Genomic DNA, 21,606 nt, shown 5'->3' on the forward strand with positions numbered 1-21,606 from the left:
TCATGTAACTGCTAATAGTGGGACAATGAAGACCAGAATTGACCCTCCCCTTTGAGTTCATAGTCTCTTATGACCAATGTGGCCTTTACAGCTGGCCAGCCTTAATTTGCTGTGCCAGAACCATCCTAGGACTGGGGCAAGCTGCTGAGGACCTGTGGGCTCCAAGGTCCTTGGGACAGTGGTTTTCTTGCCAGCGACTGGAAGACATAGAAAGGCAATCCAAAGTCTAAATGAAAGCTGAACTGCGGCTCTCGGCTGAGGAATCCCTCCCTGCTTAGGGGTTGGCGAGCAGGAGGCACAGAGGTGGCTGAGTGCCCCAGTGCGCATGACACACAGATAGGGTTTGATGTGTCTGACCCGAGGGTTCAGATTAAGATGTCATGTTCTGAATCCTCAGTGCCAGGAGGTGGTGGCCTGCAATCTGCCTTAACTCTCTGCTCCCCAGTGGGTTCTGCAGGTTTAGGAAGCAAGCAGCAAGCAGAATCACTTACCAGCAGAGGGCAGCTGAGGGGTTAACTCCCATATCACAGATTGGGGAAAGAGGAGGCTGGCCTGGTTTGGAGCAGTTCCCTCAGAGCCGGTGCTGGAGGCTTCCCCTACTTCGCCTTCAAGCTCAGCACAGGAGCAGCGTGCAGTCAGGGGTACTCCTGCCTGCCCTCTCCCAGAATATGGTGACTTAGGAGTTAACGGCAGGCTAAACATCCCGAACTTCCTCAGCACGCGGCGTGTAACCAATCCCACCACCTTCAGGGAACCCGAATGAAAAAAGAGTGTCCAATATGGAGAACAGCTTTGATGATGCTTCTTGTCTCTCTCCCCAGAACCTGGGATCCTCATCACCAGGCAAAAAGCACAGCAAGGAAAACACCATCACGGTAAGTGGCTCCCACAGAGCGCTCACAGGTTGGGCGGCAAGCTGGGGCTTTCGGCCACGGCTGTTGCCATGACAACGCGGACCAAGTGGAGATGCCCAGCATGGAATCTGGGAAGTCCCAAAGCTTGAATGTAGCCGAAGTTACCTCCTGGGCCCCCTCTTCTGTTGATCTCATATCTCACTTTTCTCTCTGGAGGAATGAGTGGAAGGATGGTGATTGGAATGAGTGGAAGGATGGCAGAAGCCATTTTTGCAGGGTGGGCAGGAGTGGGTTGAAGGGGGTGGACTGTGCTCTGTGCAAGTGACGTGACGTGTAAATTATAGCCACAGCAGTGTTGCTTTTGTACAAGGTAACTTCTGGAAGATGTCAAAGTTAAAGGCAAGAGAAAGCACCCTAAGAATAGAGTTCTGGAAGTTCCCCAGAGGAAGCAGGCAGCTCCTGCCTAGAGTGGCCACACTGCCTCCCAGGGCTCTTCCAGAAGGCCACCAAGTCCCCAGGTGCGGGCTGAGAAAGACTCCCCCCCCCCCCACACACATCCATCAGCTCTGTCCCTGGGGAAAGTGGGCACTGGATGTCAGTGTCCTCTCTAAGTGGGCGGATGAGCTGTCCAGCTGCTCAAACAGCCAAGGACTTGGACATGTGAGAAGTGTGGTCCTAGGCTTGCCATTTTGCCACAAGCACAGCAGAGCTGGGAAAAGGGAGTTGCTCTTTCAGGCTCCGTCACACACAGTTCTGAGCATTTCTGACCACCCCCACGGAGATGAATCCAAGAGTGGGTGCACTTCCCTGGCTCTTGCAGCCTGAAAATCCTGCTATGGAAGAAAAAGAGGGTTAAGCAAACGATGATAATGACAACAATTGCTGCCACTTTTGTGTGCATTTAGTATGCACAAGTGGTGTTCCAAGTGGCTCATTTAGCTCTCTTTTCACTGTGTGTAGTGTAGGTGATAGAACCGATGACATATGGTGATTATGAACCTGGGCTTTGAAGCCCAAGTGTCAGTTACAGCACCTGTCAGCCGTTAACAACCTGGGGCAAGTTTCTCTGCCTTTTTGTGTCTCAGTGTCCACATCTGTATAATGAGGTATCTGTGCCGTAGGGACAGTGGAAGGACTAAGTCTACACAGAAAGCACTTAGAACAGAGGTGGCACGTAGGAAATGCTCCATGCATGCTCATTTTCTCGTCACCCTGTTTGCAGATGAGGAAACAGGCACAGAGCCACACCCCACCCAAGGCCACACAGCTGGGAACCATCAGGATTCCAGGCCTGTGCTCCTTCCCCCCACCCCTCAGCAGTACATCCAGTGGAAGTTGCCTCCTGAGGGCAGACCAGGGTGGCTCAGCCCGAGGGGACAGGATCAGCAGCTGCTTCCTTATTACTGGAGCTGATGGGCCGGGCAGGCCATGGGTAGACTTCCCGAGGGCACAATCCTCATCTTCAAATTGCCACAAAATGCCCCAGCGCGCTGGACCAAAGCAGGAGCTCCCCAGAGTACCCTGAAAGAGAGGAAAGAGGGAGAAGAACATAAGGTAGGGGGCTGGTATGTAGAATTATAGGAGATAAGTGAAAGAGAAATGAAAAGTGAAACGCAGAGAGTGAGGCCTCCCAAAATTACCTGAAAGGCCTTTGGTGACGGCCCAGACCACCAGGTGGGGCCCGATATACTTGCTGTGCCTCGTCTTTGAACCAGAGCTTCGGGCTCAGTCAGAGTGGGCCGGGTATGGCCCAGGATCTTCTTGGACAGCACACTTTGTCCATCTCTGGGTATCTTCCCGTCTTCCTTACCGTTGACCTAAATCAGTGCTTCGCACTAGCTAGCCTGCAAAGTGTAGTCAGTATCTGAAGCCTCTACGATACTTGTTTCAAATGCAGGATTCTTCCATGGACTCTTAGACTTACAGTCCATCTCTCTGGGGCCGGGCTTGTACTGTAACCGGTCCCCCAGGGTTTTAAGTAAGCACTCCAGCCCTGGGAAGTATTTGCTGTGGAAACTGAGCATGGGAGGGACTGGCCAATGGCAGAACGAGTGAGGGGCAGAGCCCCAGACTTGACCTAGGGCTGCTAGCTGCCCACCCAGTTGCCCCACGTCTCCAGGCTGGAGATGGGCTAAAACCTTTCTCTGCTGCCCTTTCGTTTCCACATAATACTCGTGCTCACTGCGCCCAGCCCCTTCTTCTGGGTTCTGATCCTACAGAGCGCGTGCTCTACAATGTGATGCTTCAGGGCCACTTGGGGGCGGGAAGCAAGGAGTCCAGGCTCCCAGGAGGCTGGGGCCCAGCTGACCACTCCAGCGTGTGGCGTTGGGTGAGCACTTCCCACGCTGTCTGATCCCATAGAATTTGCAGGCCTAGGAAGGAAAGGGTGGTGCACCCAGTTGCCAGCCTGGGTCTTGGTGGGTCAAAGAGTGAGGCCTGAGCTTGACTCTGACACTCCAGCTTCTTCACCCCCCCAGTGGCCTGGAGCGAGGTTTGAAAGGACAGACAAGTGCAGTGGCGCTGTGGGCCTGGCCGGCGATGGAGGGGGCTGCTTGGTCAGAATGGTGGACGCTAATGGCAATTCACAGCCCTTGGCATAAACATGATGTGTCAGAATCTAGAGGATTCCTGAAAAATGACAACGAAGCCATGCAGCCATACTCCGGTCCTGGAAAGAGGAGTTCAGGGACTGCTGTGGCTTGTTGGGGGCCCTGGAACGCTGTGTGGGAGTTCATGGGCTGGAAGGGTGTCCTTGGAGTCATTTCTTTCCTGCTTCATTCTACAGACCCAGCTGTGACATTTTCCTCTCCTGTGCTCTCTAGATCAGCCTCCCTCCAGGAGAAAATTCAGGGCCTGCTTGCTTGTGAAACCATCTTCTCTTTGAACAGGCAGCCAGATAGGTGCACAAGGAGCCGTGGCCTCTGCCCTCCAGCACAGTCTCTGTGCTGGTCTGGGGCCAGGACCTGGGTCGGAGGGGACGGGGCTGTGCTCAGGTCAGGCCCCTTGGGTGGGTCACACTTCTGTTCAGTGGCTCTCGTGCCATGGCCAGGTTTCTTAGTGGTGGCTACAACCCCTGCAGAATTCCCCAAATTCTGGGGGGCAGACCTGTGATTCTGGCTGCCCCTCTGCAGGATGGCCCTGGAAGAACCTTAGCTACACAGTGAGCACATGCCATCTCGTTGGGAAGGGGGTGCATTTACTCCGTTTATCTGAGGGTTAGAGAAAACAGAGCTGGTGTCAGAGTGAAGATGCTGCTGTTTGCGGATGGTGATCTCAGGGCCTGAGGGTGGGATTGGCTGCTGGAACTTTCCCTAAACAGTGCCTAGCCTCCCTCTCCTGCTCCCTGTCAAGGATCCCTTCTAACTTGAGTCCCTGCCTTGGGTGGAGGCATGACGTGTTCTTGGGGTGGACGTCTCAGCATGTTGGAAAGGCAGTGTGACATGGGTTAAGTGCCAGATTGCCTGGCTGCAGACCCTAACTCCACCGCTACACACAAGCTGTGTGATCTTGTGTGAGTTACTTAACCTCTCTGTGCCCTAGTTTCCTCATCTGTAAAATGGGGATAACAGTAAGCTGTGAGGATTAAATGAGGTAATACCTGTGAAGCATTTAGAACAGAGGCTGGCACGTTATTAGCTCTTGTCAGAGCAGAAGGTGATTCCTTACCATGTCCCCTGTGATTGTCGGGTGGAGGATAGGAATCGAGGCTCTTGCTGTGCCCAGGAGGCCCTAGGAGGAGGATAAGCTGTGTCCCAGAAGTGCAGAGGTGGTGTTAATCACCTGGACAGTGTCACTCAGGAGGGGACGGGAATCCATACGTGGAGGTTTCCATGGGGTAAGGCCTCTCCCACCTTCTCTTCCCTCTTTGGAGTTTGGAGCCTTGCTGGATGGAGCCCGGGGTTGCCTCTCCGTTGCCCGCCCTTCTAATCCAGAGATGTATGAGCCTTGACTTTGAGGCCTGAGGTCATAGAAGTACAGGGCAATGGTAAGACTGGTGGCCCAGGAAACTGACTCTAGACCCTGCTGTGCCACTGTTTAGCTGCATGATAGTGGGCAAGGGACTTAACCTCTCAGTGCCTCAGTTTCCTCGTCCGTGCATGAGCTTGCACTAGGCCTTTGCAAGTGGACATTTCAGCTCTAAATGCTCAGGACATCAGCACACCCCACAGCTGTCACCAACCCGCTCTGCTGCCACAGCCTCCCTCTCCCCGAATTGAGCCCTCCACCCACCACCGTGTTTCCTGTCCCAGTGAATTGAAGCACTCCTGTCTACCTAGGCCGGTCAACGCAGGCGTTCTGAGCCTCAGCACTACTGACATTTGGGGTTGGATAACTGTCCTTAGTGGGGGGTCTGTCCTGTGCAGTGTGGGATGTTTACCGCCCGCTTCCAGTAGCAAATCCACCGCCCACCCAGTTGTGACAACTAAAAATGTCTCCAGATTGACAAATGTCCCTGGGGTGGGGGAGACAAAGTCACCTCTGATAGACAGTCATTGAGTTCACTTCATGGTACTATGCAGTCTGTCTGCGATGTCGACCCCACATTTTTCTGCTTGTCCACTTTACTGCACTGCTCTGAGCCACCTTGACACCTCCTGGTCGCTGCAGAGCCTCCCCGGGTGGCTTGAGTCGGCTGCGTTCGTCCTCCACACCAGCGGGAGTGCTCGCCTCAGAGCAACCCGGTCACATCACTCCCATGCCAGGTGCTTCTGTGGCTCCCACTCCTGCAAGACCCCCTCCTGCCTCAGTGTTGTCTGCTCTCCGACTCGGCCCCAGCCACACAGCAGTGCCCTCCCTGACTGCCGTGGTTCATCCTCGGTCCCCCAGGCCCTTTTCCCCCCTGCAACACTCTTCACCTCCCACCCCGTACCCTCCCGACTGCCTCACCTAAATATTCTCTCCCAGCTTCCTCCCTTCCTATAGCCCCAGCACCCCATGGTACCCCACTGGTTGATTTATCCCGAAGTATTGCAATTGCTTATTTGTTGTTTGCCTTCCTCATGAGGCTGTAAAACCATTTAAGGCAGTCATTGCACCAAGCCTCTAGCCTCCAGTCATTGCACCAAGAAACATTTACTGTACCCGCTGTGCCAGGTACTGGGGAAACAACAGGATCCAATGGTCTTCCTCCCCTGGTGGAGCAGTCTGGCAAGGAAGAGAGATGCTAAATAAACAGTCACGAGAAGTGTAATTACACATGTGCGTGTGCAAAGTGCTAGGAAAATCTAGCGTAGTACACGGCACCAAGTAGCCATTCAATGAATGTTTGCATGGAAAGTGGACGAGCAGGTATTCACTGGATAGCATGGTATCGTTGAGCTCTGCTGTCCGCCCTTCTGGATTCGTATGTAGCGTCTGTGACCCTCCATTTTCCTCATATAAAATGAGGCCAGTGTTACCCAGCTCATGGGGTTGCTGGGAAGATGAAGTGAGAAGACATGCAAAACTCTTGGCAGGGTGCCCAAGTAAGGGCTCCCTAGGAATTCCACCCGTCACTACAACCACCTCCTGGAGGGCAGCAAGGTGTAGTTCTCCAGGTGCCCACGAGGGGTTGCCGGGCTTTGTGAGGATTCTGGGAAGTCCCTGTGGGAGACCTGGGAGTGAGAAATCCCCCAACCATCGTCCATAGAGGCCACCCTGGGGCCCCTGGTTAGGCCATCCAAGGGACAGTATTCTCACAAAGTGGCAGAAGCCACAAGGGGGATGAGACATTATCTTCTCCCATCCCCTCTCCCCCAACCCAACTAGGTCTCCTTCAGTGGTTTGTACTGAGCCATTTGCAGGACCCCTTGCTTTGGAGACCCCTGACAGGGCACTTATACCACTCTGAGTGCCTTCGACCTCCTAGTTCCATGATTCTTAATGTCATAGTTAATTTATCATTAAGTTTGGTTGCAATTTTCATCGACGACATTATTAAGCCAAATAAAGATGGACTGTGATCACCATTTATTGAAACAAGACTAGCTGGAACATGAAATGAGGACTGTGTGAAACTTTGGAATCCATCCCTTATTTCCATGATTGCTGCAAACGAGCCCCATGCCACAGTGGGTCATCAGAGCCCCGAAGGAGACTCACCTCTGGACACACTTTGGGGTGTCAGCCCGAAGAGCGGGGTTGGGAGACCATTGCCTGATGCTGGGCACTGAGAGGCTGGCCCTCCCCTCCAGTAGGCTCCTGCAGGCCAGTAACGCCTTCGGTGGCTGTGGGTGCAGCACTGGGAGAGAACACCCCACCCCAGGGGACTTCCTTGGGCCTCTACCTTGACTTTGGTGGAATTTGGTCCTGCCAATCTCCAGGTATCTCTCGGTTATTCATGCCCCTGATCCTTCTTACCGTTTCATGCTTTCCTCCGGAGGGGGAGTATTCCCCCTGACTTCAGCCAGATGTCAGTATTTGAGAGGAGGGGGCTCCTTTCCTTGGCTAGACTTCTCCAGTGTTCTCCTCCCAGGACTGTACCCGGGGCAGCCGGGAGGCCTCGATTTACCTCCAGCTGCCCTCAGGCCCCTGAACCAGAGGTCATGGCTGAGGGCCATGGGCCTGAATCAGCTGTCAGAGGAGTTGGTTTGGCTTGCACAGACAGCCTTATTGTTGACGTGGTCATTACAATTCTGAACTTTGAATTAATTTGCCAACAGATCAAAATTGAGACATCCAGTAAAAATGGCAATCTTCGCTTCTGGTGAGTTATCACCTAACCTGACAACATCAGACTCCGCATTTGGTGGTGGGAGCTGAGAGGAATGTGCCCCTTACATGGCTCTCCATACACCCCCACCCCTTCCCGAAGCGGAAGCTGGTCACCCTCCCCACGCTCGAGCTGCAGTTTCTGCGATACGCAAGCACCTCACTTGTTGCGTGAACTGCCTGGCATTGGAGTTTGTGGCCTCTATCAAAAACTTTTCTGCACTGTTCTTACCTTGACCATATGATGGCTCCTACTTTAGGAGATGCTGAGACTGCAATGAAGGTTAAAGACGGACAGGGCTCAGGCCTTGCCTCCCTGAGGCTCTGCGGCTTCCACAAAGAACCAAATTATCCAGCTCCATAGGAGGGGACCAGGGCTTGAAGTGACATGCGCAGGAGCAGTGGCAAAGCCACGTCCACCAAGCGGTGAAAACCAGGGGTACCAGGAACATGCTCAGGAAAAACAGTCTGAGACAGATCCTACAGATTTCTCTACTGCACAATTCTGGGCTAGGGCCAGCCCCCGAAGTGCACATGGATTATCATTTTAACCACTCTTTGTTCATAGAATACATTATGAAATAAAATGCACAAGGTAACCCTCTCACCCTGACCCTGAGCCACGTAATTCCTTTCCTTGGAAGTAAATGATATTGTCAGCTTCCAGAAGTATTCTGTATGTAAATAACCAAATGTGTATGTATCCCCCCTCCTTTTTTACGCAAACGGCGGCATACAAGGTGTTGTACCCCTTGCTCCCACCCTTCCCCCTTAGTCTATCCTGACACACCTTTCTTATCAATCAATAAGAACTTTGTTGCTGTGTCTATCACCATGGATACAATTTCCATAGGTGCCTATCTGTCTCGTTCTTTGTTTAACCGTTCCCCGGCTGATGGACAATGGAGTTATGTCCAGCCTTATGCTACTACAAACAGCGCTGTGTGGTGAAAAACTGTGTCCATATGTCACTGCACACATGTGCAAATATATCTGTAGGATAGACTGTTGAGAGTAGAAGCGTTGGGTCAGAGGTTGTGGGTGTTTGCGATTTTGATGGATCCTGTTATTCCTCCCTCCAGAGGATTTGTACCAAAGCCAGCCCCTGCGGGGCGGGTGTGAGTGCCGGTTGCCCCTCATTTGAAATGTTGGCTGCTGGGCATCTCAGGATCCCAGTGCATGTTCTGTCAAGCAGATCCTGAAGGAGGCCCGGTAGTGCTACATCCGGGAGCAAAACCTTCCCAGCTTCTCCCAACCCTCCAGCCAAGTCATTTTCTTTCCTGTTCTGTGCCCTACAGATAAACTGTGTGACATTCCCTCACCCAGACACAATGCCAGAGCAGCAGCTGCTGAAACCAACTGAGTGGAGCTATTGTGACTATTTCTGGGTAAGTGGTGCCTCGGTTTCCCCCACACTGTGGCCCCAAGGCCCAGAAGTCAATACTCAGGAGGGGCACGAAGGGCCACAAGCTCAAAGAAAGAGGGGCCTCTCTTGGCCCCTAAAGGGCTGGCAGTAGATTTAGCATCTGAGGTAGGAACTTAAAACCCTCTTGGAGTCCAGATCATTCCATAAATCTGAGAGAATTTCTAGGGTTTTCATTCGTGGCAATACAGAAACCCCAGCCAGAAAGCAGGTAAGCTGGAGGGTCACTTTTTGTGCTGCTCAGTAAAGACAGGAGACTAGAATCAGCTTCAGTAAAGGAATCTGAGCTCCAGACCTGCTCTGTCACTCTTGTACGTGACCTGGGACAAGGGCTTCACCTACTGGGCCCCCCTGTTTCCATCAAAATCAAGGAGGTTGGGCACAAGGAGAGCTCCTGCTTTAACAACTCAGAACTTTTGCATGTTGTGTAATGGGTACAGAGCTGCTGTTTTGCAAGATAAAAAGAGTTCTGGAGGTGTGGTGGTGATGGTTGTGCTGGCCATGCGAACGTACTTAATTCCACTGAAGCGCACACTTAAAAATGGTTCAGATGGTACATTTTGTTATGAGTATTTTTCCACAATTCAATAAATATCTTTGACAAATGCATAATTCACCTCCTCAGAAACTCTAGGAATAGTCCTGGGCATTTGCATTTTAAAGTCAGCATGACTTGCCCATTCTGGAATCAGGTAGTGGTGACGGTCGCACAACCTTGTCAGTACATTGAAAACCACTGAACTGTACACTTAAAGAAAAAAAAAAAACTTTTGCAAAGACCCTGAAGAACATAAATAAATAAAATAAAAATGTTTTTTCACCACTCTGCAGAATGGATCATCTACACTTTTTAAAATTTGCTAACCAAGTACTACACGAGATAAAAGTGCTTCTTTCTTTCTACCAAATCACTTGTGCTTTAGAAGACATTCAGTGATTCCTGTTGTTTCCTGGCAGGGCCAGTTCCTATCGGCCCAGCTGTGTGTCTTTGGCCCAGCTGTGTTTCTTCCAGAGCCTCTGAGATCTGTGCAGAGGCAGCAGATATTATAAATAGGGCTCTGGCTTGGGCATCAGACAGACCTGGTGAGGGGTGAGCTCAGAAGTGAGGGTGAGCAGGGGTTAGACTGTGCAAGACTTCACGGGCCCTGCTCTGCTGACACAGCCATTGGAGCCCATTGCTTCAGGCTGCCTTTTCCCAGGGTGGATGACTTGCTTAGCATATCCATCCTCTGTGGGGACAGATGGGCCTCAGTATTTTGGATAATTTTTCTTTTGTTTTTTAATCAAGATGTAGCATTCATTCGTAGCACAAATCCTAAATGTACTTGGAGAAACTTAAATGGCCAGAGCAGCCCCATTGTGACATGGTGTACCCCATATGGTGGTGATTTCCCTGTCACGAGAGGTATTACAGTGTGGCTCAGAGGCCTTGGGTCAGGGCAGCTGAGGAAAGGATCCCTCATTGGGAAGGAACTGGGAGGGGTCCATAAAACCTTCATCTGCTTGACAATGGTAAGTGGGGTTCTCTCTAGGCGTCAGCAACCCCTTACCATTCCCTTCCTAAAATGTCTGTTCTGAAAGGGATCTTGAGTATACAACTCACTCCTATCTCAAGGGTGGGGTTGGGGGTGGGAGGACGCAGCCTAGGATTGGAAGGACCTGACCTTGTCACCCAGTGGCTGAGCTGACCCTGGGTCAGGATTCTCACTGACAACCTACATTCCCCTGGGATGTCAAAGGACATTTTTTTGACTCCTTCCATTCAGTATCAAAGCTTTTGACCCTGGATTCCTGGTGGGGAATGGCTGTGATGGAAGAGGTGCCAGCCAGGGCCTGGGGAGGCTCTGAGACTTGTTCTCCAGCAGCCACGGCTGTGAGGGCAGATGCCAAATAAATGTCATGCTGGGGGTGCCAGGCAGGAGGTGGGGCAGGGGGAGAGCAGGAAAGAGGTATGCAGACATCCTTGAGGAAGTACAGCCAAAACAAAGCCAAAGCACTTAATTTTGAAAATTTAAGAGTCTTTGCTTGCAAAATGAATTGGATACTAAGTTTCTGTTTTGTTGACTTGGCCATCTTCTCTGAGTCCTGATTTTTATTGAAAAATACCTAAGAGTAGGTACTATTTATTGAGTACTGAATATATGCTGAGCACTGTGCTAAGCTGTTTTCACATGTCATTTATCCCAAAATGACCATATGCAGTAGGTGCCATCATTTCTCCAGTTTCACATATGCAGCAACTCAGTCTTGGAGTGACTGAAGAACTTGCCTGAGGTCCCCGAGCTGGGATGTCAACCCTGGCAGCCTTCCTTTTTCCACTCTGGCTTCCCTTCCATCCAGTTTCTCCCCAGAAGCCACTGAGATCTTTTATGAATGTGCATTGGAGGATGTCACTGCCTGGCCGGTGCAAGAAGTTAACAGGAAATGGGATGGCACAGGGTTAGGGGCACGTGCCCCCAAGGTCACAGACTGTCCCAGCTTACGGTCAGGATGCCAAGACTCCCCAGAGGGTCCAGCTGGCCTCAGCAGCTGCCTGTTTGAAAGTAATAGGACATTGGGGATCAGAAAATAATAGGACCTGTGGTCTTGGCCACTTGCCCTTCCTCCTCTTTGAGCCAAGATTGGACACCCATCCTCCCTCTCAGGCTGAGGTCGGAGTTGCCAGGCTCATCGGTGTCCCTTCTGGGGTCTGTCTTCCCTATCCTCCATTCTCCATGGCTCCAGCCATCACCTACTCTTTCATGCTTCTGTTTCCTTTCTAGGCTGATAAGAAGGACCCCCAAGGCAACGGTACAGTGGCTGGGTTTGAACTGCTGCTTCAGAAACAACTGAAGGGCAAACAGATGCAGAAGGAGATGTCAGAATTCATCCGGGAGAGGTGAGGCCTGGGCCCTCCCAGCACCGGGACGGGTGGCACACCCACGCTGGCCCCTTCCCCCTGGGGGGCAGTCAGCATCAGGAATGAGCACTGCTCACCCAGGACTGGGTTTGGGTAGCACCACGGGGAGCGTGAGACTGGAGTCACAGACTCAGGGCCCTCGGGACACATCTGGCCAGCAAATGTGTTGCTTTGGCCGATGTAGTGTTTTTAAAGATTTGAACCAACATTTTATTTTTAATTGGTAGTTTTTCACATTAAAATCTGGATATGTTAGCATCTCTGGAGAAAGCAATAAGTCTGGGAACAGTGGCTCTGCATCCTTCATGAAACAATTGGCTGGAGCTGAGGAGCAAGGGCCCCTGGAGAGGGAGCGTGTGTTCCCAGATGGCCACAGGCCCCACCACTCCCTACTGTCTCCCCACACAGAACGCTTGGCTCCTATACTTACCTCCCTGGCCCTCACTGGAAGCACTGTCCCTTATAACAAAAAAGGAGAATGTTACCTTTCAGTTCATCATTGAACCAAAACTGTGTCCCAGGCTTAGGCATGCAGAACCCCTGCCCTGCCAATCCCATCCCTGCCTCAAGGTGCTCAGTCTAATGGGAGAGTTAGGTAAGGTGATTATGATAAGTGCAGGGATTCTAATAGTGCTTTATCTGAACATAGACGAGGAGATAAGTTCAGCCTGATCGAAGTAGGAAAAGCTACAAGAGAAGAAGTTCCTTTTCTATGTCCTCTCCAAGTTCGGAGAACCCATTAAGCACACACTGACATACCCACACACCTGCATCTCCACCACCCCCATATGCACATACCCTGCCCCCCCAAAAGTGTGCACTCATGCGTACACACAACTTTCCACTTGGAGTTCCAGAGCACACTGGAAATATTTATAGCAATATATTTACAATGTATTTAAAAATATTTCTTTTTTCGTTGTAACAACAATAATCAAGTTATAATTCTTTGGCCTTAAAGTATCTCTTTTCCTTAAGAGGCCCATTTTCTATTTATGGAATGAAATCTTTATGACCCGTTAAACAGGTAGGGAATTGAGAGGTTAAATAGCTCAGGTGCAAGAAAACCATAGTATCAGACAGGCAACTAGGAAAATGGTTGTTTATGAAAGCCGAAGTTTGAACACATGTATGGTTTATGCTTTCATAAAAATGTCATGTTTGCAAATAAACGGAACTCTTGTCTTCCGTAAGAAGTGCAGGCTCCTGCAGTTTCCTCAGTCCACTTGGGATCTCAGACGGAGAGCCTTTCAGAGCCGGGAGAGGCGAGAGCTGAGGTTCAGAGTGGGGAGCGTGCCAGGCCCGGGGGCAGGTATCTGGTGGTTTCTGTGGCCTCAGCATAAGGAAGCCAGACAGAGGGGGCGGTGATGCAGGCCCTGGCTCTGGAGGGGACGCCCCGGGAGCAGACCATGCCTGATATGTGTGGTGGGCACTGTGGAGCCCTTGGAGGTTTGAAGTTCAGAGTGTGACTTGGTTAGATCCGCTTTCCAGAGAGATCTCTTGGCCACAGGCTGGCTGTCCCTGTCATCCTGAGGAAGTTGGGGGCTCAAGGCAGAGTGAATGGAGAAGAAGCAATGGAGGAAGGAGATAGACGCGGGAGGACCTAGAGACCAGCCAGAGATGACATTGAAAGCAAAGCAGTGAGAGAAGGAACAAGGTTGCGGGTCTTTCAGTGAAGCAACTACTTGCGGGCCAAATCATGAAATAATTATTACTCAAAATGCTGCCATGGGGCTTGGTCAGGCTGCCATCTCTGCATCATCACACCCTTTGGGCAGCAGCTTCTGAGCGGCCGGGAAGCAGATGCTGGAGCTCTGGGAGAGACTTTGCATATTTACTATTTGCGGAGTGATGGACCAGGGGCTTTCTGAGGCCGGCTCTGATGTCACAAGGATAGCTCCTCCGTCTCCCACAAGGCCCCTGAGGCAGTGGACAATACCCCTGACAACACATTGAATACAGATGTGCCAGATAATACGGAACACTCCCCAAGAGTTGCCTTGAAAGTGTGTCAAGGGCCTGCCTGCTGGAAGCAAAATCCAAGGCAACTTCCCTCTCTGGGGAGATTGGTTTCCATGGAAATATTTGTGCCCTGCAGGCTTGACACTTAGAGGCATCGCGGAGCTGGGAGACCTAGGGTAAGGTTCTATTTCTGCTTCTGAGGGGCCGGCACCACCTTGGAGGGTCTAAACCCAGAGCCCTGGGGCTGGAAGGCAGTGGAAGACAGCCCTGCGTGTCCCTGTGTCCCTGTGGTCCATCACAAGTTACATTCATTAATTTAAGGGTCTGCCATGTGTCCAGCTCTGTGTTAGGAGCTATGACAGCTCATCTTCATTGCCTAGAGAGAGCGGTGGGACTATCCCATTTGCAGTTGAGGAGAGGAAGGTTCAGACAATTTCATTCGTTCATTCATTCATTCATTCATTCATTCATTCAACAAATATTTATTAAGTACTCACTGTGTGTCAGACAGACAGGCAAGAACCACACACTCTCAGCGCTTATGGTCCAATGCGTGCCTTTACACGGTTAATAAGTGGCAGGGCTGCAGGTCGGACCCACAGTCTAGCACTGGAGAGCTGACATGGTGGCTTTTCTCCCTTTGCAGGATAAAGATTGAGGAAGACTACGCCAAGAACTTAGCTAAGCTCTCTCAGAACTCCTTGGCCGCACAGGAAGAAGGGTGAGTGGGGAGGAAGAAGGGACACTCAGCAGGGGGGATTCCTTTTCACCCAGCACTGATTACTGCCATGGCCCCATGGCGGGGAAGTCTCCACAGGCCTGGCCCGAGGTGGGCGGCCATGACTCTGGGTGTGGCCATGTATGCTCAGGGTAGGCACGTCCACACGGTCGTCTCTCTCATGGCCGAGGGCCTCAGGCCATATGCTGGACTATGTCAGGACCCCTATGCCCTATCCCCTGGTAGCTGGGCACCAGCCCTCAGGCAGCCACTCCAACTCGCCTTTCTCTGAGGGCTGGCTGGTAGGAAACGGTGTGAGAGGATTCTGCACCTGCCCCTGTAGAATTCCCTGCTATGGGCCGGAGGCCCAGGCTCCCCTACTCCCCTAGTTGTGACATTCCAGACCTTGGGTGGGCCCTGGGCTGGGAGAGCCCCAGCCCGCCAGCCACAGAAGGATCCCTAATGGAGGGAAGACTGCAGCCATCTCTGTTCTGTCTTGTTAACAAAGAGTTTCAGCCTGCTGGTGTAAATGTAAAATGGTGCAGCTACTGTAGAAAGCAGTGTGGCAATGCCTCAAAAAACTCAACATAGAATTACTGTATGACCCAGCAATTCCACACATAGGTTTATACCCAAAAGAATTGAAAACAGATACTCAAACAAATAAATGTACACCAGTGTTCCGAGCAGCCCGATTCACAGTAGCCAAAACGTAGAAACAACCCAAATGTCCATCAAGGGATGACTGGATACAGAAATTGTGCTCTGTCCACACTGGATATGAGGATGTGTGACGGAATATTATTCATCCATGAAAAGGAATGAAGTACCGATCCATGCTACTACGTGGATGAAGTGAAAGAAGCAAGACCCAAAGGTTGCATATTGTATGATTCCATTTATGTGAAATGTCCAGAATAGGTAAATCTGTAGAGACGGAATGAAGATTTGTGGCAGCCTGGGGTTGGAGGAAAAGAGGGATTTGGGTGGTGGTGGGGGGGTAACTGCGTAATGGGCATGGGGTTTCTTTTGGTGGGGGTATGTGTTCATCTACTTGGGCTGCTATAACAGTACATGGGTGGCTGAAACAACAGAAGTTTAATTTCTCACATTTCTAGAGGCTGGGAGTCCAAGATCAAGGTGCCAGCAAGGGTAGGTGTCTGGTGAGAGCTCTCCTCTTGTGTTGCAGGAAGCCTCCTTCTCACCAGGGCCTTTCCTTTCCTTGGTAAACAGAGAGAGCAAGGTCTCCAGAGTCTCCTTATAAGAAACGAATCCTTTCGGATCAGGGCCCTACCCTTAGGACCTCATTTAACCTTAATTACTGTTATAGAGGGCCCATCTCCAAATAACAGTCACATTGGGGGGTTAGGGCTTCAACGTAGGAATTTGGGCAGGATACAAACATTCAGTCCATAACAGGGTGATAAAAATAGTTCAGAACTAGATAGAAGTGGTGGTTGCACAACATGGTGAATGTACTAAATGCCACTCGATTGTTCTCATTCAAACGATTGGTTTTATGTTATGTGAATTTCACCTTTATAATAAAAGCAAAGGCTCCAGAAGTTAGAGCTGGGAGGTCCCCGAGGTCCTCTGTCTAGTCTGACCCTCCTCCAGTGCAGTGTCTGAACCCCTCTTGTGAGGAGAAGTGAGCCCCAGAGGAAGGAAGACATTCTGTTATGGGATGGCTGTGGTTGTCAGAGGGCTGTGATGTTAAACAAGTCCAGATCTGCCTGCATGGCTTGACATCTCTCAGGGGACAGGGCTTTGCCAACCAAATGAGGCTTTGATTAAGGCCTCTGCATGGGCTTGCTGTGCAGCCAACAGGCCTCCTCTGAATGGTTTTCACCAACCCGCTGGCCACAGGCCACAGGGTGGCCCTGCAGGGCCAGTGTCTTCTTCCACGGACATAAATGAGGTTACCTCCGGCCCCCTTCTCCATGCACTGGGCCTGAGACAGGGCAGGAAGGGGGCTCGTGGAGGAGTCACCCCTCCCACCTGGGCCGGGCGCTTTTCTCGGTATCGCCATGCCTTGTGACTGCAGTGCTGCCCCAGCGTCTTCCTGCTTCCCACTCCTCGGCCCAGCCTGCTGCCAAGGACACTCTGTCCTGCCAACATGCATAGCATATGCTCCCAGCAGAACGAGTCGAGCCTGTACCACTGAGCTGTACACACATATACCTGCAAACACGGGGCAACTCAACACACTCACATCCATGCGTAACACTACTCACCTCCACCACGGGCACAAACACATGCCCCGTTGCCATCGCACGCACACACTAACCCCACGCACACTCTTCCTTCTAGCAGTCACTGTTGGGATGTGGGGGCGGGGGTGAATACATGGGTCCCCTATTCACAATGTGCTGCAATGCCGTTTTGCGTTTGATACACAGCTTTCAACATTAGCCCGGTCCACCTTGAAACTAAGCACAGCGCTGGAGCCTAGAAATTTGGGGCAGCCTAGGAAGGTGCTGATGGGGAGGCTTGAGCTGCTTTTGCAACTTGAGTGCTGTGTCCAAATTAGATTCCATAGGATATGTGCACATTGGTAAATAAACAGAATCAGGTTATTTATTTTGCCTTCAATTTTTCCCTCCTGTGTGGAAACGAAATGGAATTTTGGTCTTTTCTGGTTGGTAATTGTGACGGTGACATGTATTTTGATTTGGCATGCCTCAGACTATAGATTGGAATAGAAGTATATCTCAGATTTCATTTATTTTCATTAACTTACCAAATGAAAAAAATCTCTCTTCGAATGAAAGAATTTCTAAATTGCCTTCTTTCTCAATTGTCATGTTGCTCCAAGGGGACTGGGATATTGGAGGCCGGGGCCGGGAGGGTTTGCATGGAGGATGTATTAGCTCCGACAGGCTAGTTGATTGATGTCCTCCTCACATCTGTGAATGCCCAGCCTAGAGGTGGGGCCGAGGACATTGTCCTAAGTGTGTAACTGCTTCCTTCTGTCTTCCCAATAGCCCTCAGATGACACTCCCAGGTCACTACAATAGTCACTGGGCCACTTAATGACCACATGCTCTGCTGATGGTGGACTTGCAAATTCTCGGTCCTACCCGGGGCCTTTTAGCTTGTGGGCTTTTATTTCATCTTTGCAGGCTCATATGTAGCTCAGCTGCAGGGATGAACCCCTCTCCATCACCCTTTTATCAAGTTCCCACTCCTCCTAAGACTGTGTCTGTATGCTGTGTATAGCGTTGACTTTCACTGCAGGTCTGTGGCCCATCTTGAGATAATTTGTGTATGGCATGAGGTCGAGGTGAAGACTCCTTGTGTTCTCTATGGATACACAGGTGTGTCGGCACCATTTGTTAAAAGACTGTCCATCCTACATTGAGATCATTTGGCATCTTTGTTGCACATCAATCACCCGCTCCTGTGAGTCTGTTTCTGGACGTGTTCCCATATCCATATGATGACCAGGTCTGCTTCTACCCTCTCCTTCCCATCCTGGACATCCTACCCACCTGCCAAAACAGGTGATGAGCCAGGCCACCCAGAGCTGCCACAGCACAGTTCCCCGGAACTCAGACCCTCGAGGCTGAGACAAATGCCAGCAGCTTGGGTTGCCCCGTTTATCACTCCATCTCTTCTCTGGTGGGCTCCCCAGCCGGGATCACCTGAGGGGAACTTTCTTTGCTTCCAGACTTCTAGATAAAATCCGTCAGTCATTTCCCATAAACACCCACCTCAGCCGGAGCCAGCACCACAACCAGACAGGCCTGGCCTGTGATCAAAGGGATCCGTTATGTTCTGTTGGGTAATTCTCAACTGCTGGCTTCTCTGCTTGAGACTCAGAAGCCTCACAGCATGCTATCTTTTAATCAGCTTTTGCCACTGGAGTTTAATGAATTCTCCGGAGGAAGTGGCTTTTTGATGAAATGAAGTCAACTGAACATTCGGGGTGGAGTGGTCTGGAACCAGGTCTCAGGGGGATCATTTGGGATGTTGGCAAAGTTAAAGAGTTGTAAATAACAACAGTATGGCCTTGGGGGCCTACATTCCAAAGTCCTGGGGACTTCAGGAGATAGTTTCTGCTTGAAGCATCTTGCAGTGAAAGTGATTGAGCGTAGAGGACTGCCATTTTCTAGTAAGCTGTGTGCAACACTAGGGCTCACAATCCAGAATCAGTGCCAGTGGAGGGCCACAATCCTGCTGATGAGGATGGAGAGCCTTCTCTGCTGTGTGGGCATCCCTAGGAGGCCCCTAGACCCAAATGGTCCTCCTTTGCCCCCTCCCCCCCCAATGTCAGGCTGTTGGAGGTTTGCCTGCAAACAGGGCTGTGTGGTACTTTCCATTTGAGAAGGTTGTTCCCCAAGAAGGCACCTGTCCCCTCTCCATGATTTACCAGCAGGCGTTTGTGCCCCTTGTCAACAAACCAGGGAGGGGCGATGGGAAGACATGGGGAGAGCGGTTGGCCAGCTGCCCTCGCTGCAGTTGCACCCCGCCTTCCATGCATCTCCCCAGTCCTGCATTTCTGGGTATTTCCCCAGCTCCTCGGCTGTCTGCTACCGTCTGTTCACTCAGCTCGGTTTGGGATGGCTCCTCTGGCCCATGGGTTGAAATGCAATGCTCAAGTTTGCTTTGTGCCTGGCCTCTGCCTCATCCAAACCCACGGCATCGGGTATTGTGTGCGTCCCCAAGACACAGAGTCGAGAGCCACTGTCCCACCTCAGGAAGGGCTGTGGTGTCAGACATAATGTCGCTGTGGCTGTCCCCGAGTCTGACATTCTCCTTCGTGTTGCAGCTCTCTGGGAGAAGCATGGGCACAGGTGAAGAAGAGCCTTGCAGATGAGGCAGAAGTTCATCTCAAGTTCTCCGCCAAGGTAACCCCTCCCCACGGCCTGTCTGGGTTGGTCTTAAACAAGGTGTGCTGTTAAATGTGGAACAGCTGTCTCCTCAATGTATAGTGTTGGCCAATTGCGGTGGTGTAAATTTCAAGAGTCAGGAATCTATGCACAGAAGTACACTATTGGACAATGTTTCCAGCCACACCAATACAATAGTATCAATAACCAGAAATATCCACCAAGAGCATGGATGTTAGCAAAATGTAGTTAGGAAGTGATGCATGTGAGTATTTAGTACGCTTGTTTTTCACATAATGTATTAATTGAAAATGTAGATCAGTTAATTTTTAATATTGGCTGTGTCTTTAGCAACCAGCTCACAAAATTCCTACAAATTTAACACTGGGCTCTGGTGAGTCAGTACAAGCTGCCCCAGCATACCTCTGTGACGTGAGGGTGGATTCTCCGCAGCTCCTCACGTGGGCTTTTGTGTGATGAAAACCTGCCATCATGTTGCTGGGCTTTTGAAAGAATGTACTTCACGTTCTGCTGCTTCTTGGTATCAGGAGAGACTAGACCATGCCCAAGAGAGATTTGTTTTGCTCTGTTACAAGATTTCAGACTAGGTAACTGACCCTTCTTTCATTTGGTTCTCAAGACTCTAGCACATTGGCTTTGAGGACAGTGATGTTTGTGTCCTGTTCACTCTGCCCTCAGCACTCAGGATGGTGCCTGGTACACCGTAGATGATCAGTAAATATTTTCCGAAGTAATGCATGACTGGGACCCTCTGACTATCTCCTCTTGGCCCCCTACTCTTTTCAGGCCTATTTTCTCTCAAGATTTCTCCATGTTTCCAAATGACCCTTCCCTACTCCCTGGCTCATATCTCCAAATTCCCTCGGGCTCTTAGCTACTTTTCAAGGGAAAAATAAACCAGGTATCTAAGTGAAATAATTCACACTAAAGTGTGCAGGATGTGGGGCTACCCACTAGCATGCTTACCTTTTAAGGAAGAGACACCCCTGAGAGCCGCTCCATTCCCAGTGACCTTTGCTTCCGGGTGCCCACACTTTTCCCTCCACCCTCCCGCCATCACCAATCAGACACGACAGCCTGAGCGGGCACTCGGACAAAGTGCTTAACCTCTCCAAGCCCCCATTTTTAAATTAGGGGGCACACTACCTCCTTTACTGTTTGCAGGTAGTATCAGTAACAAGCTTTCTGACCTTAGGCAAGTCACTAGCACCTCTGAGCTTCCATTTGAACCCCAAAGATGGCTGCTCCTTCCTGGGGCTTCCATACGCAATGCTCACAGGTCCTGTCTCTTTTCTAGTACTTTCCCCGTGGCATTTGCAAAGCTGGGCTTTGGGGTCGCCATGGGATGTGCTCTGTTGGAGGACAGGAGTCTGGCTTTGTACCAGGCCTCCCCACACCTCCTCATTATGATTCCCTGTACACAGAAGGCAGAATGAATGACTTCAATGGCTGAGACACGTGAAGGAGCTTTATAAGGAGCTGGGATGGAAGGAAGGAACAGTGCTATTACCGTCTCCCCACTTCTCAAGGATGTTAGTGCCCAAAGAGTGAGTTGATACCCAGAGAGGTGTGCGTGAGAATTCCTGGCTCACAAATAGCGCCCTAACCACTTACACCAAGCACTTCCCAAGGAAATTGCCACTCAAGCTCTGGTAGAAAAGCTCTGAGTTAGGCTCTTTTCTGCCTCGCATACAGAGCAGCAAGTTATTTTTAAGCTGCAGATCATGGGTAGAGTACGTTTGGGGTTTCCCTCCCATCCTAGCCCTCAGCAGCTCTGTCCTCTGCAAGGTAGAAACCTCCATGACTGGTGAGATGAATGGGAAGGCTGCCATTGTGATGGGTGGGGCTGGGAGCCCAATCTGCACGAGTCCCCGAAAGGGCTCCTGCTGGATCCCCAGGAATCCTGGTGGCATTTAGCTTCCATCTGTAGCACCCTTGGTTCTAGATAGTTTATAGAGTACCCAGGTGACAGAACACGCTCCAGTGCTCTCTTTTCCTCTACTATTTCCTTTCACTATTACTCCTGCACCAACACTTCTGGCCGCCAAACAGTTTTCCCCACACTGATCAATTCTGACACCAGCTGGGTGTCCTGCAATATAATTCAATTGTGACACTAATGGCCTGGAGTTAGCACAGACCCCACAGGTTAAGGGCTCAGCCCCACAAGACTGCCCCCCACTTCAGATGCCAGTGGCGAGTAGTGG

General features: G+C 50.9%; 1 protein-coding gene across 10 annotated transcripts in view; it reads left to right on the top strand.

The window, feature by feature from the left end:
- Positions 1-21,606, top strand: part of GAS7 (growth arrest specific 7) — a 210,905-nt gene that overhangs the window by 170,864 nt on the left and 18,435 nt on the right. For all 10 annotated transcript variants that reach the window (XM_081028078.1, XM_081028081.1, XM_081028082.1 and 7 more), the window contains 5 exons: positions 822-875; positions 8,843-8,932; positions 11,730-11,845; positions 14,475-14,549; positions 19,318-19,396. In XM_081028078.1, coding sequence (XP_080884204.1) covers positions 822-875; positions 8,843-8,932; positions 11,730-11,845; positions 14,475-14,549; positions 19,318-19,396 — 414 coding nt within the window. The remainder of the gene's footprint in view (positions 1-821; positions 876-8,842; positions 8,933-11,729; positions 11,846-14,474; positions 14,550-19,317; positions 19,397-21,606) is intronic.

The sequence above is a fragment of the Rhinolophus hipposideros genome (genome assembly GCF_964194185.1).
Source record: "Rhinolophus hipposideros genome assembly, chromosome: 20".
NCBI classification, from domain to species: Eukaryota; Metazoa; Chordata; class Mammalia; order Chiroptera; family Rhinolophidae; genus Rhinolophus; species Rhinolophus hipposideros.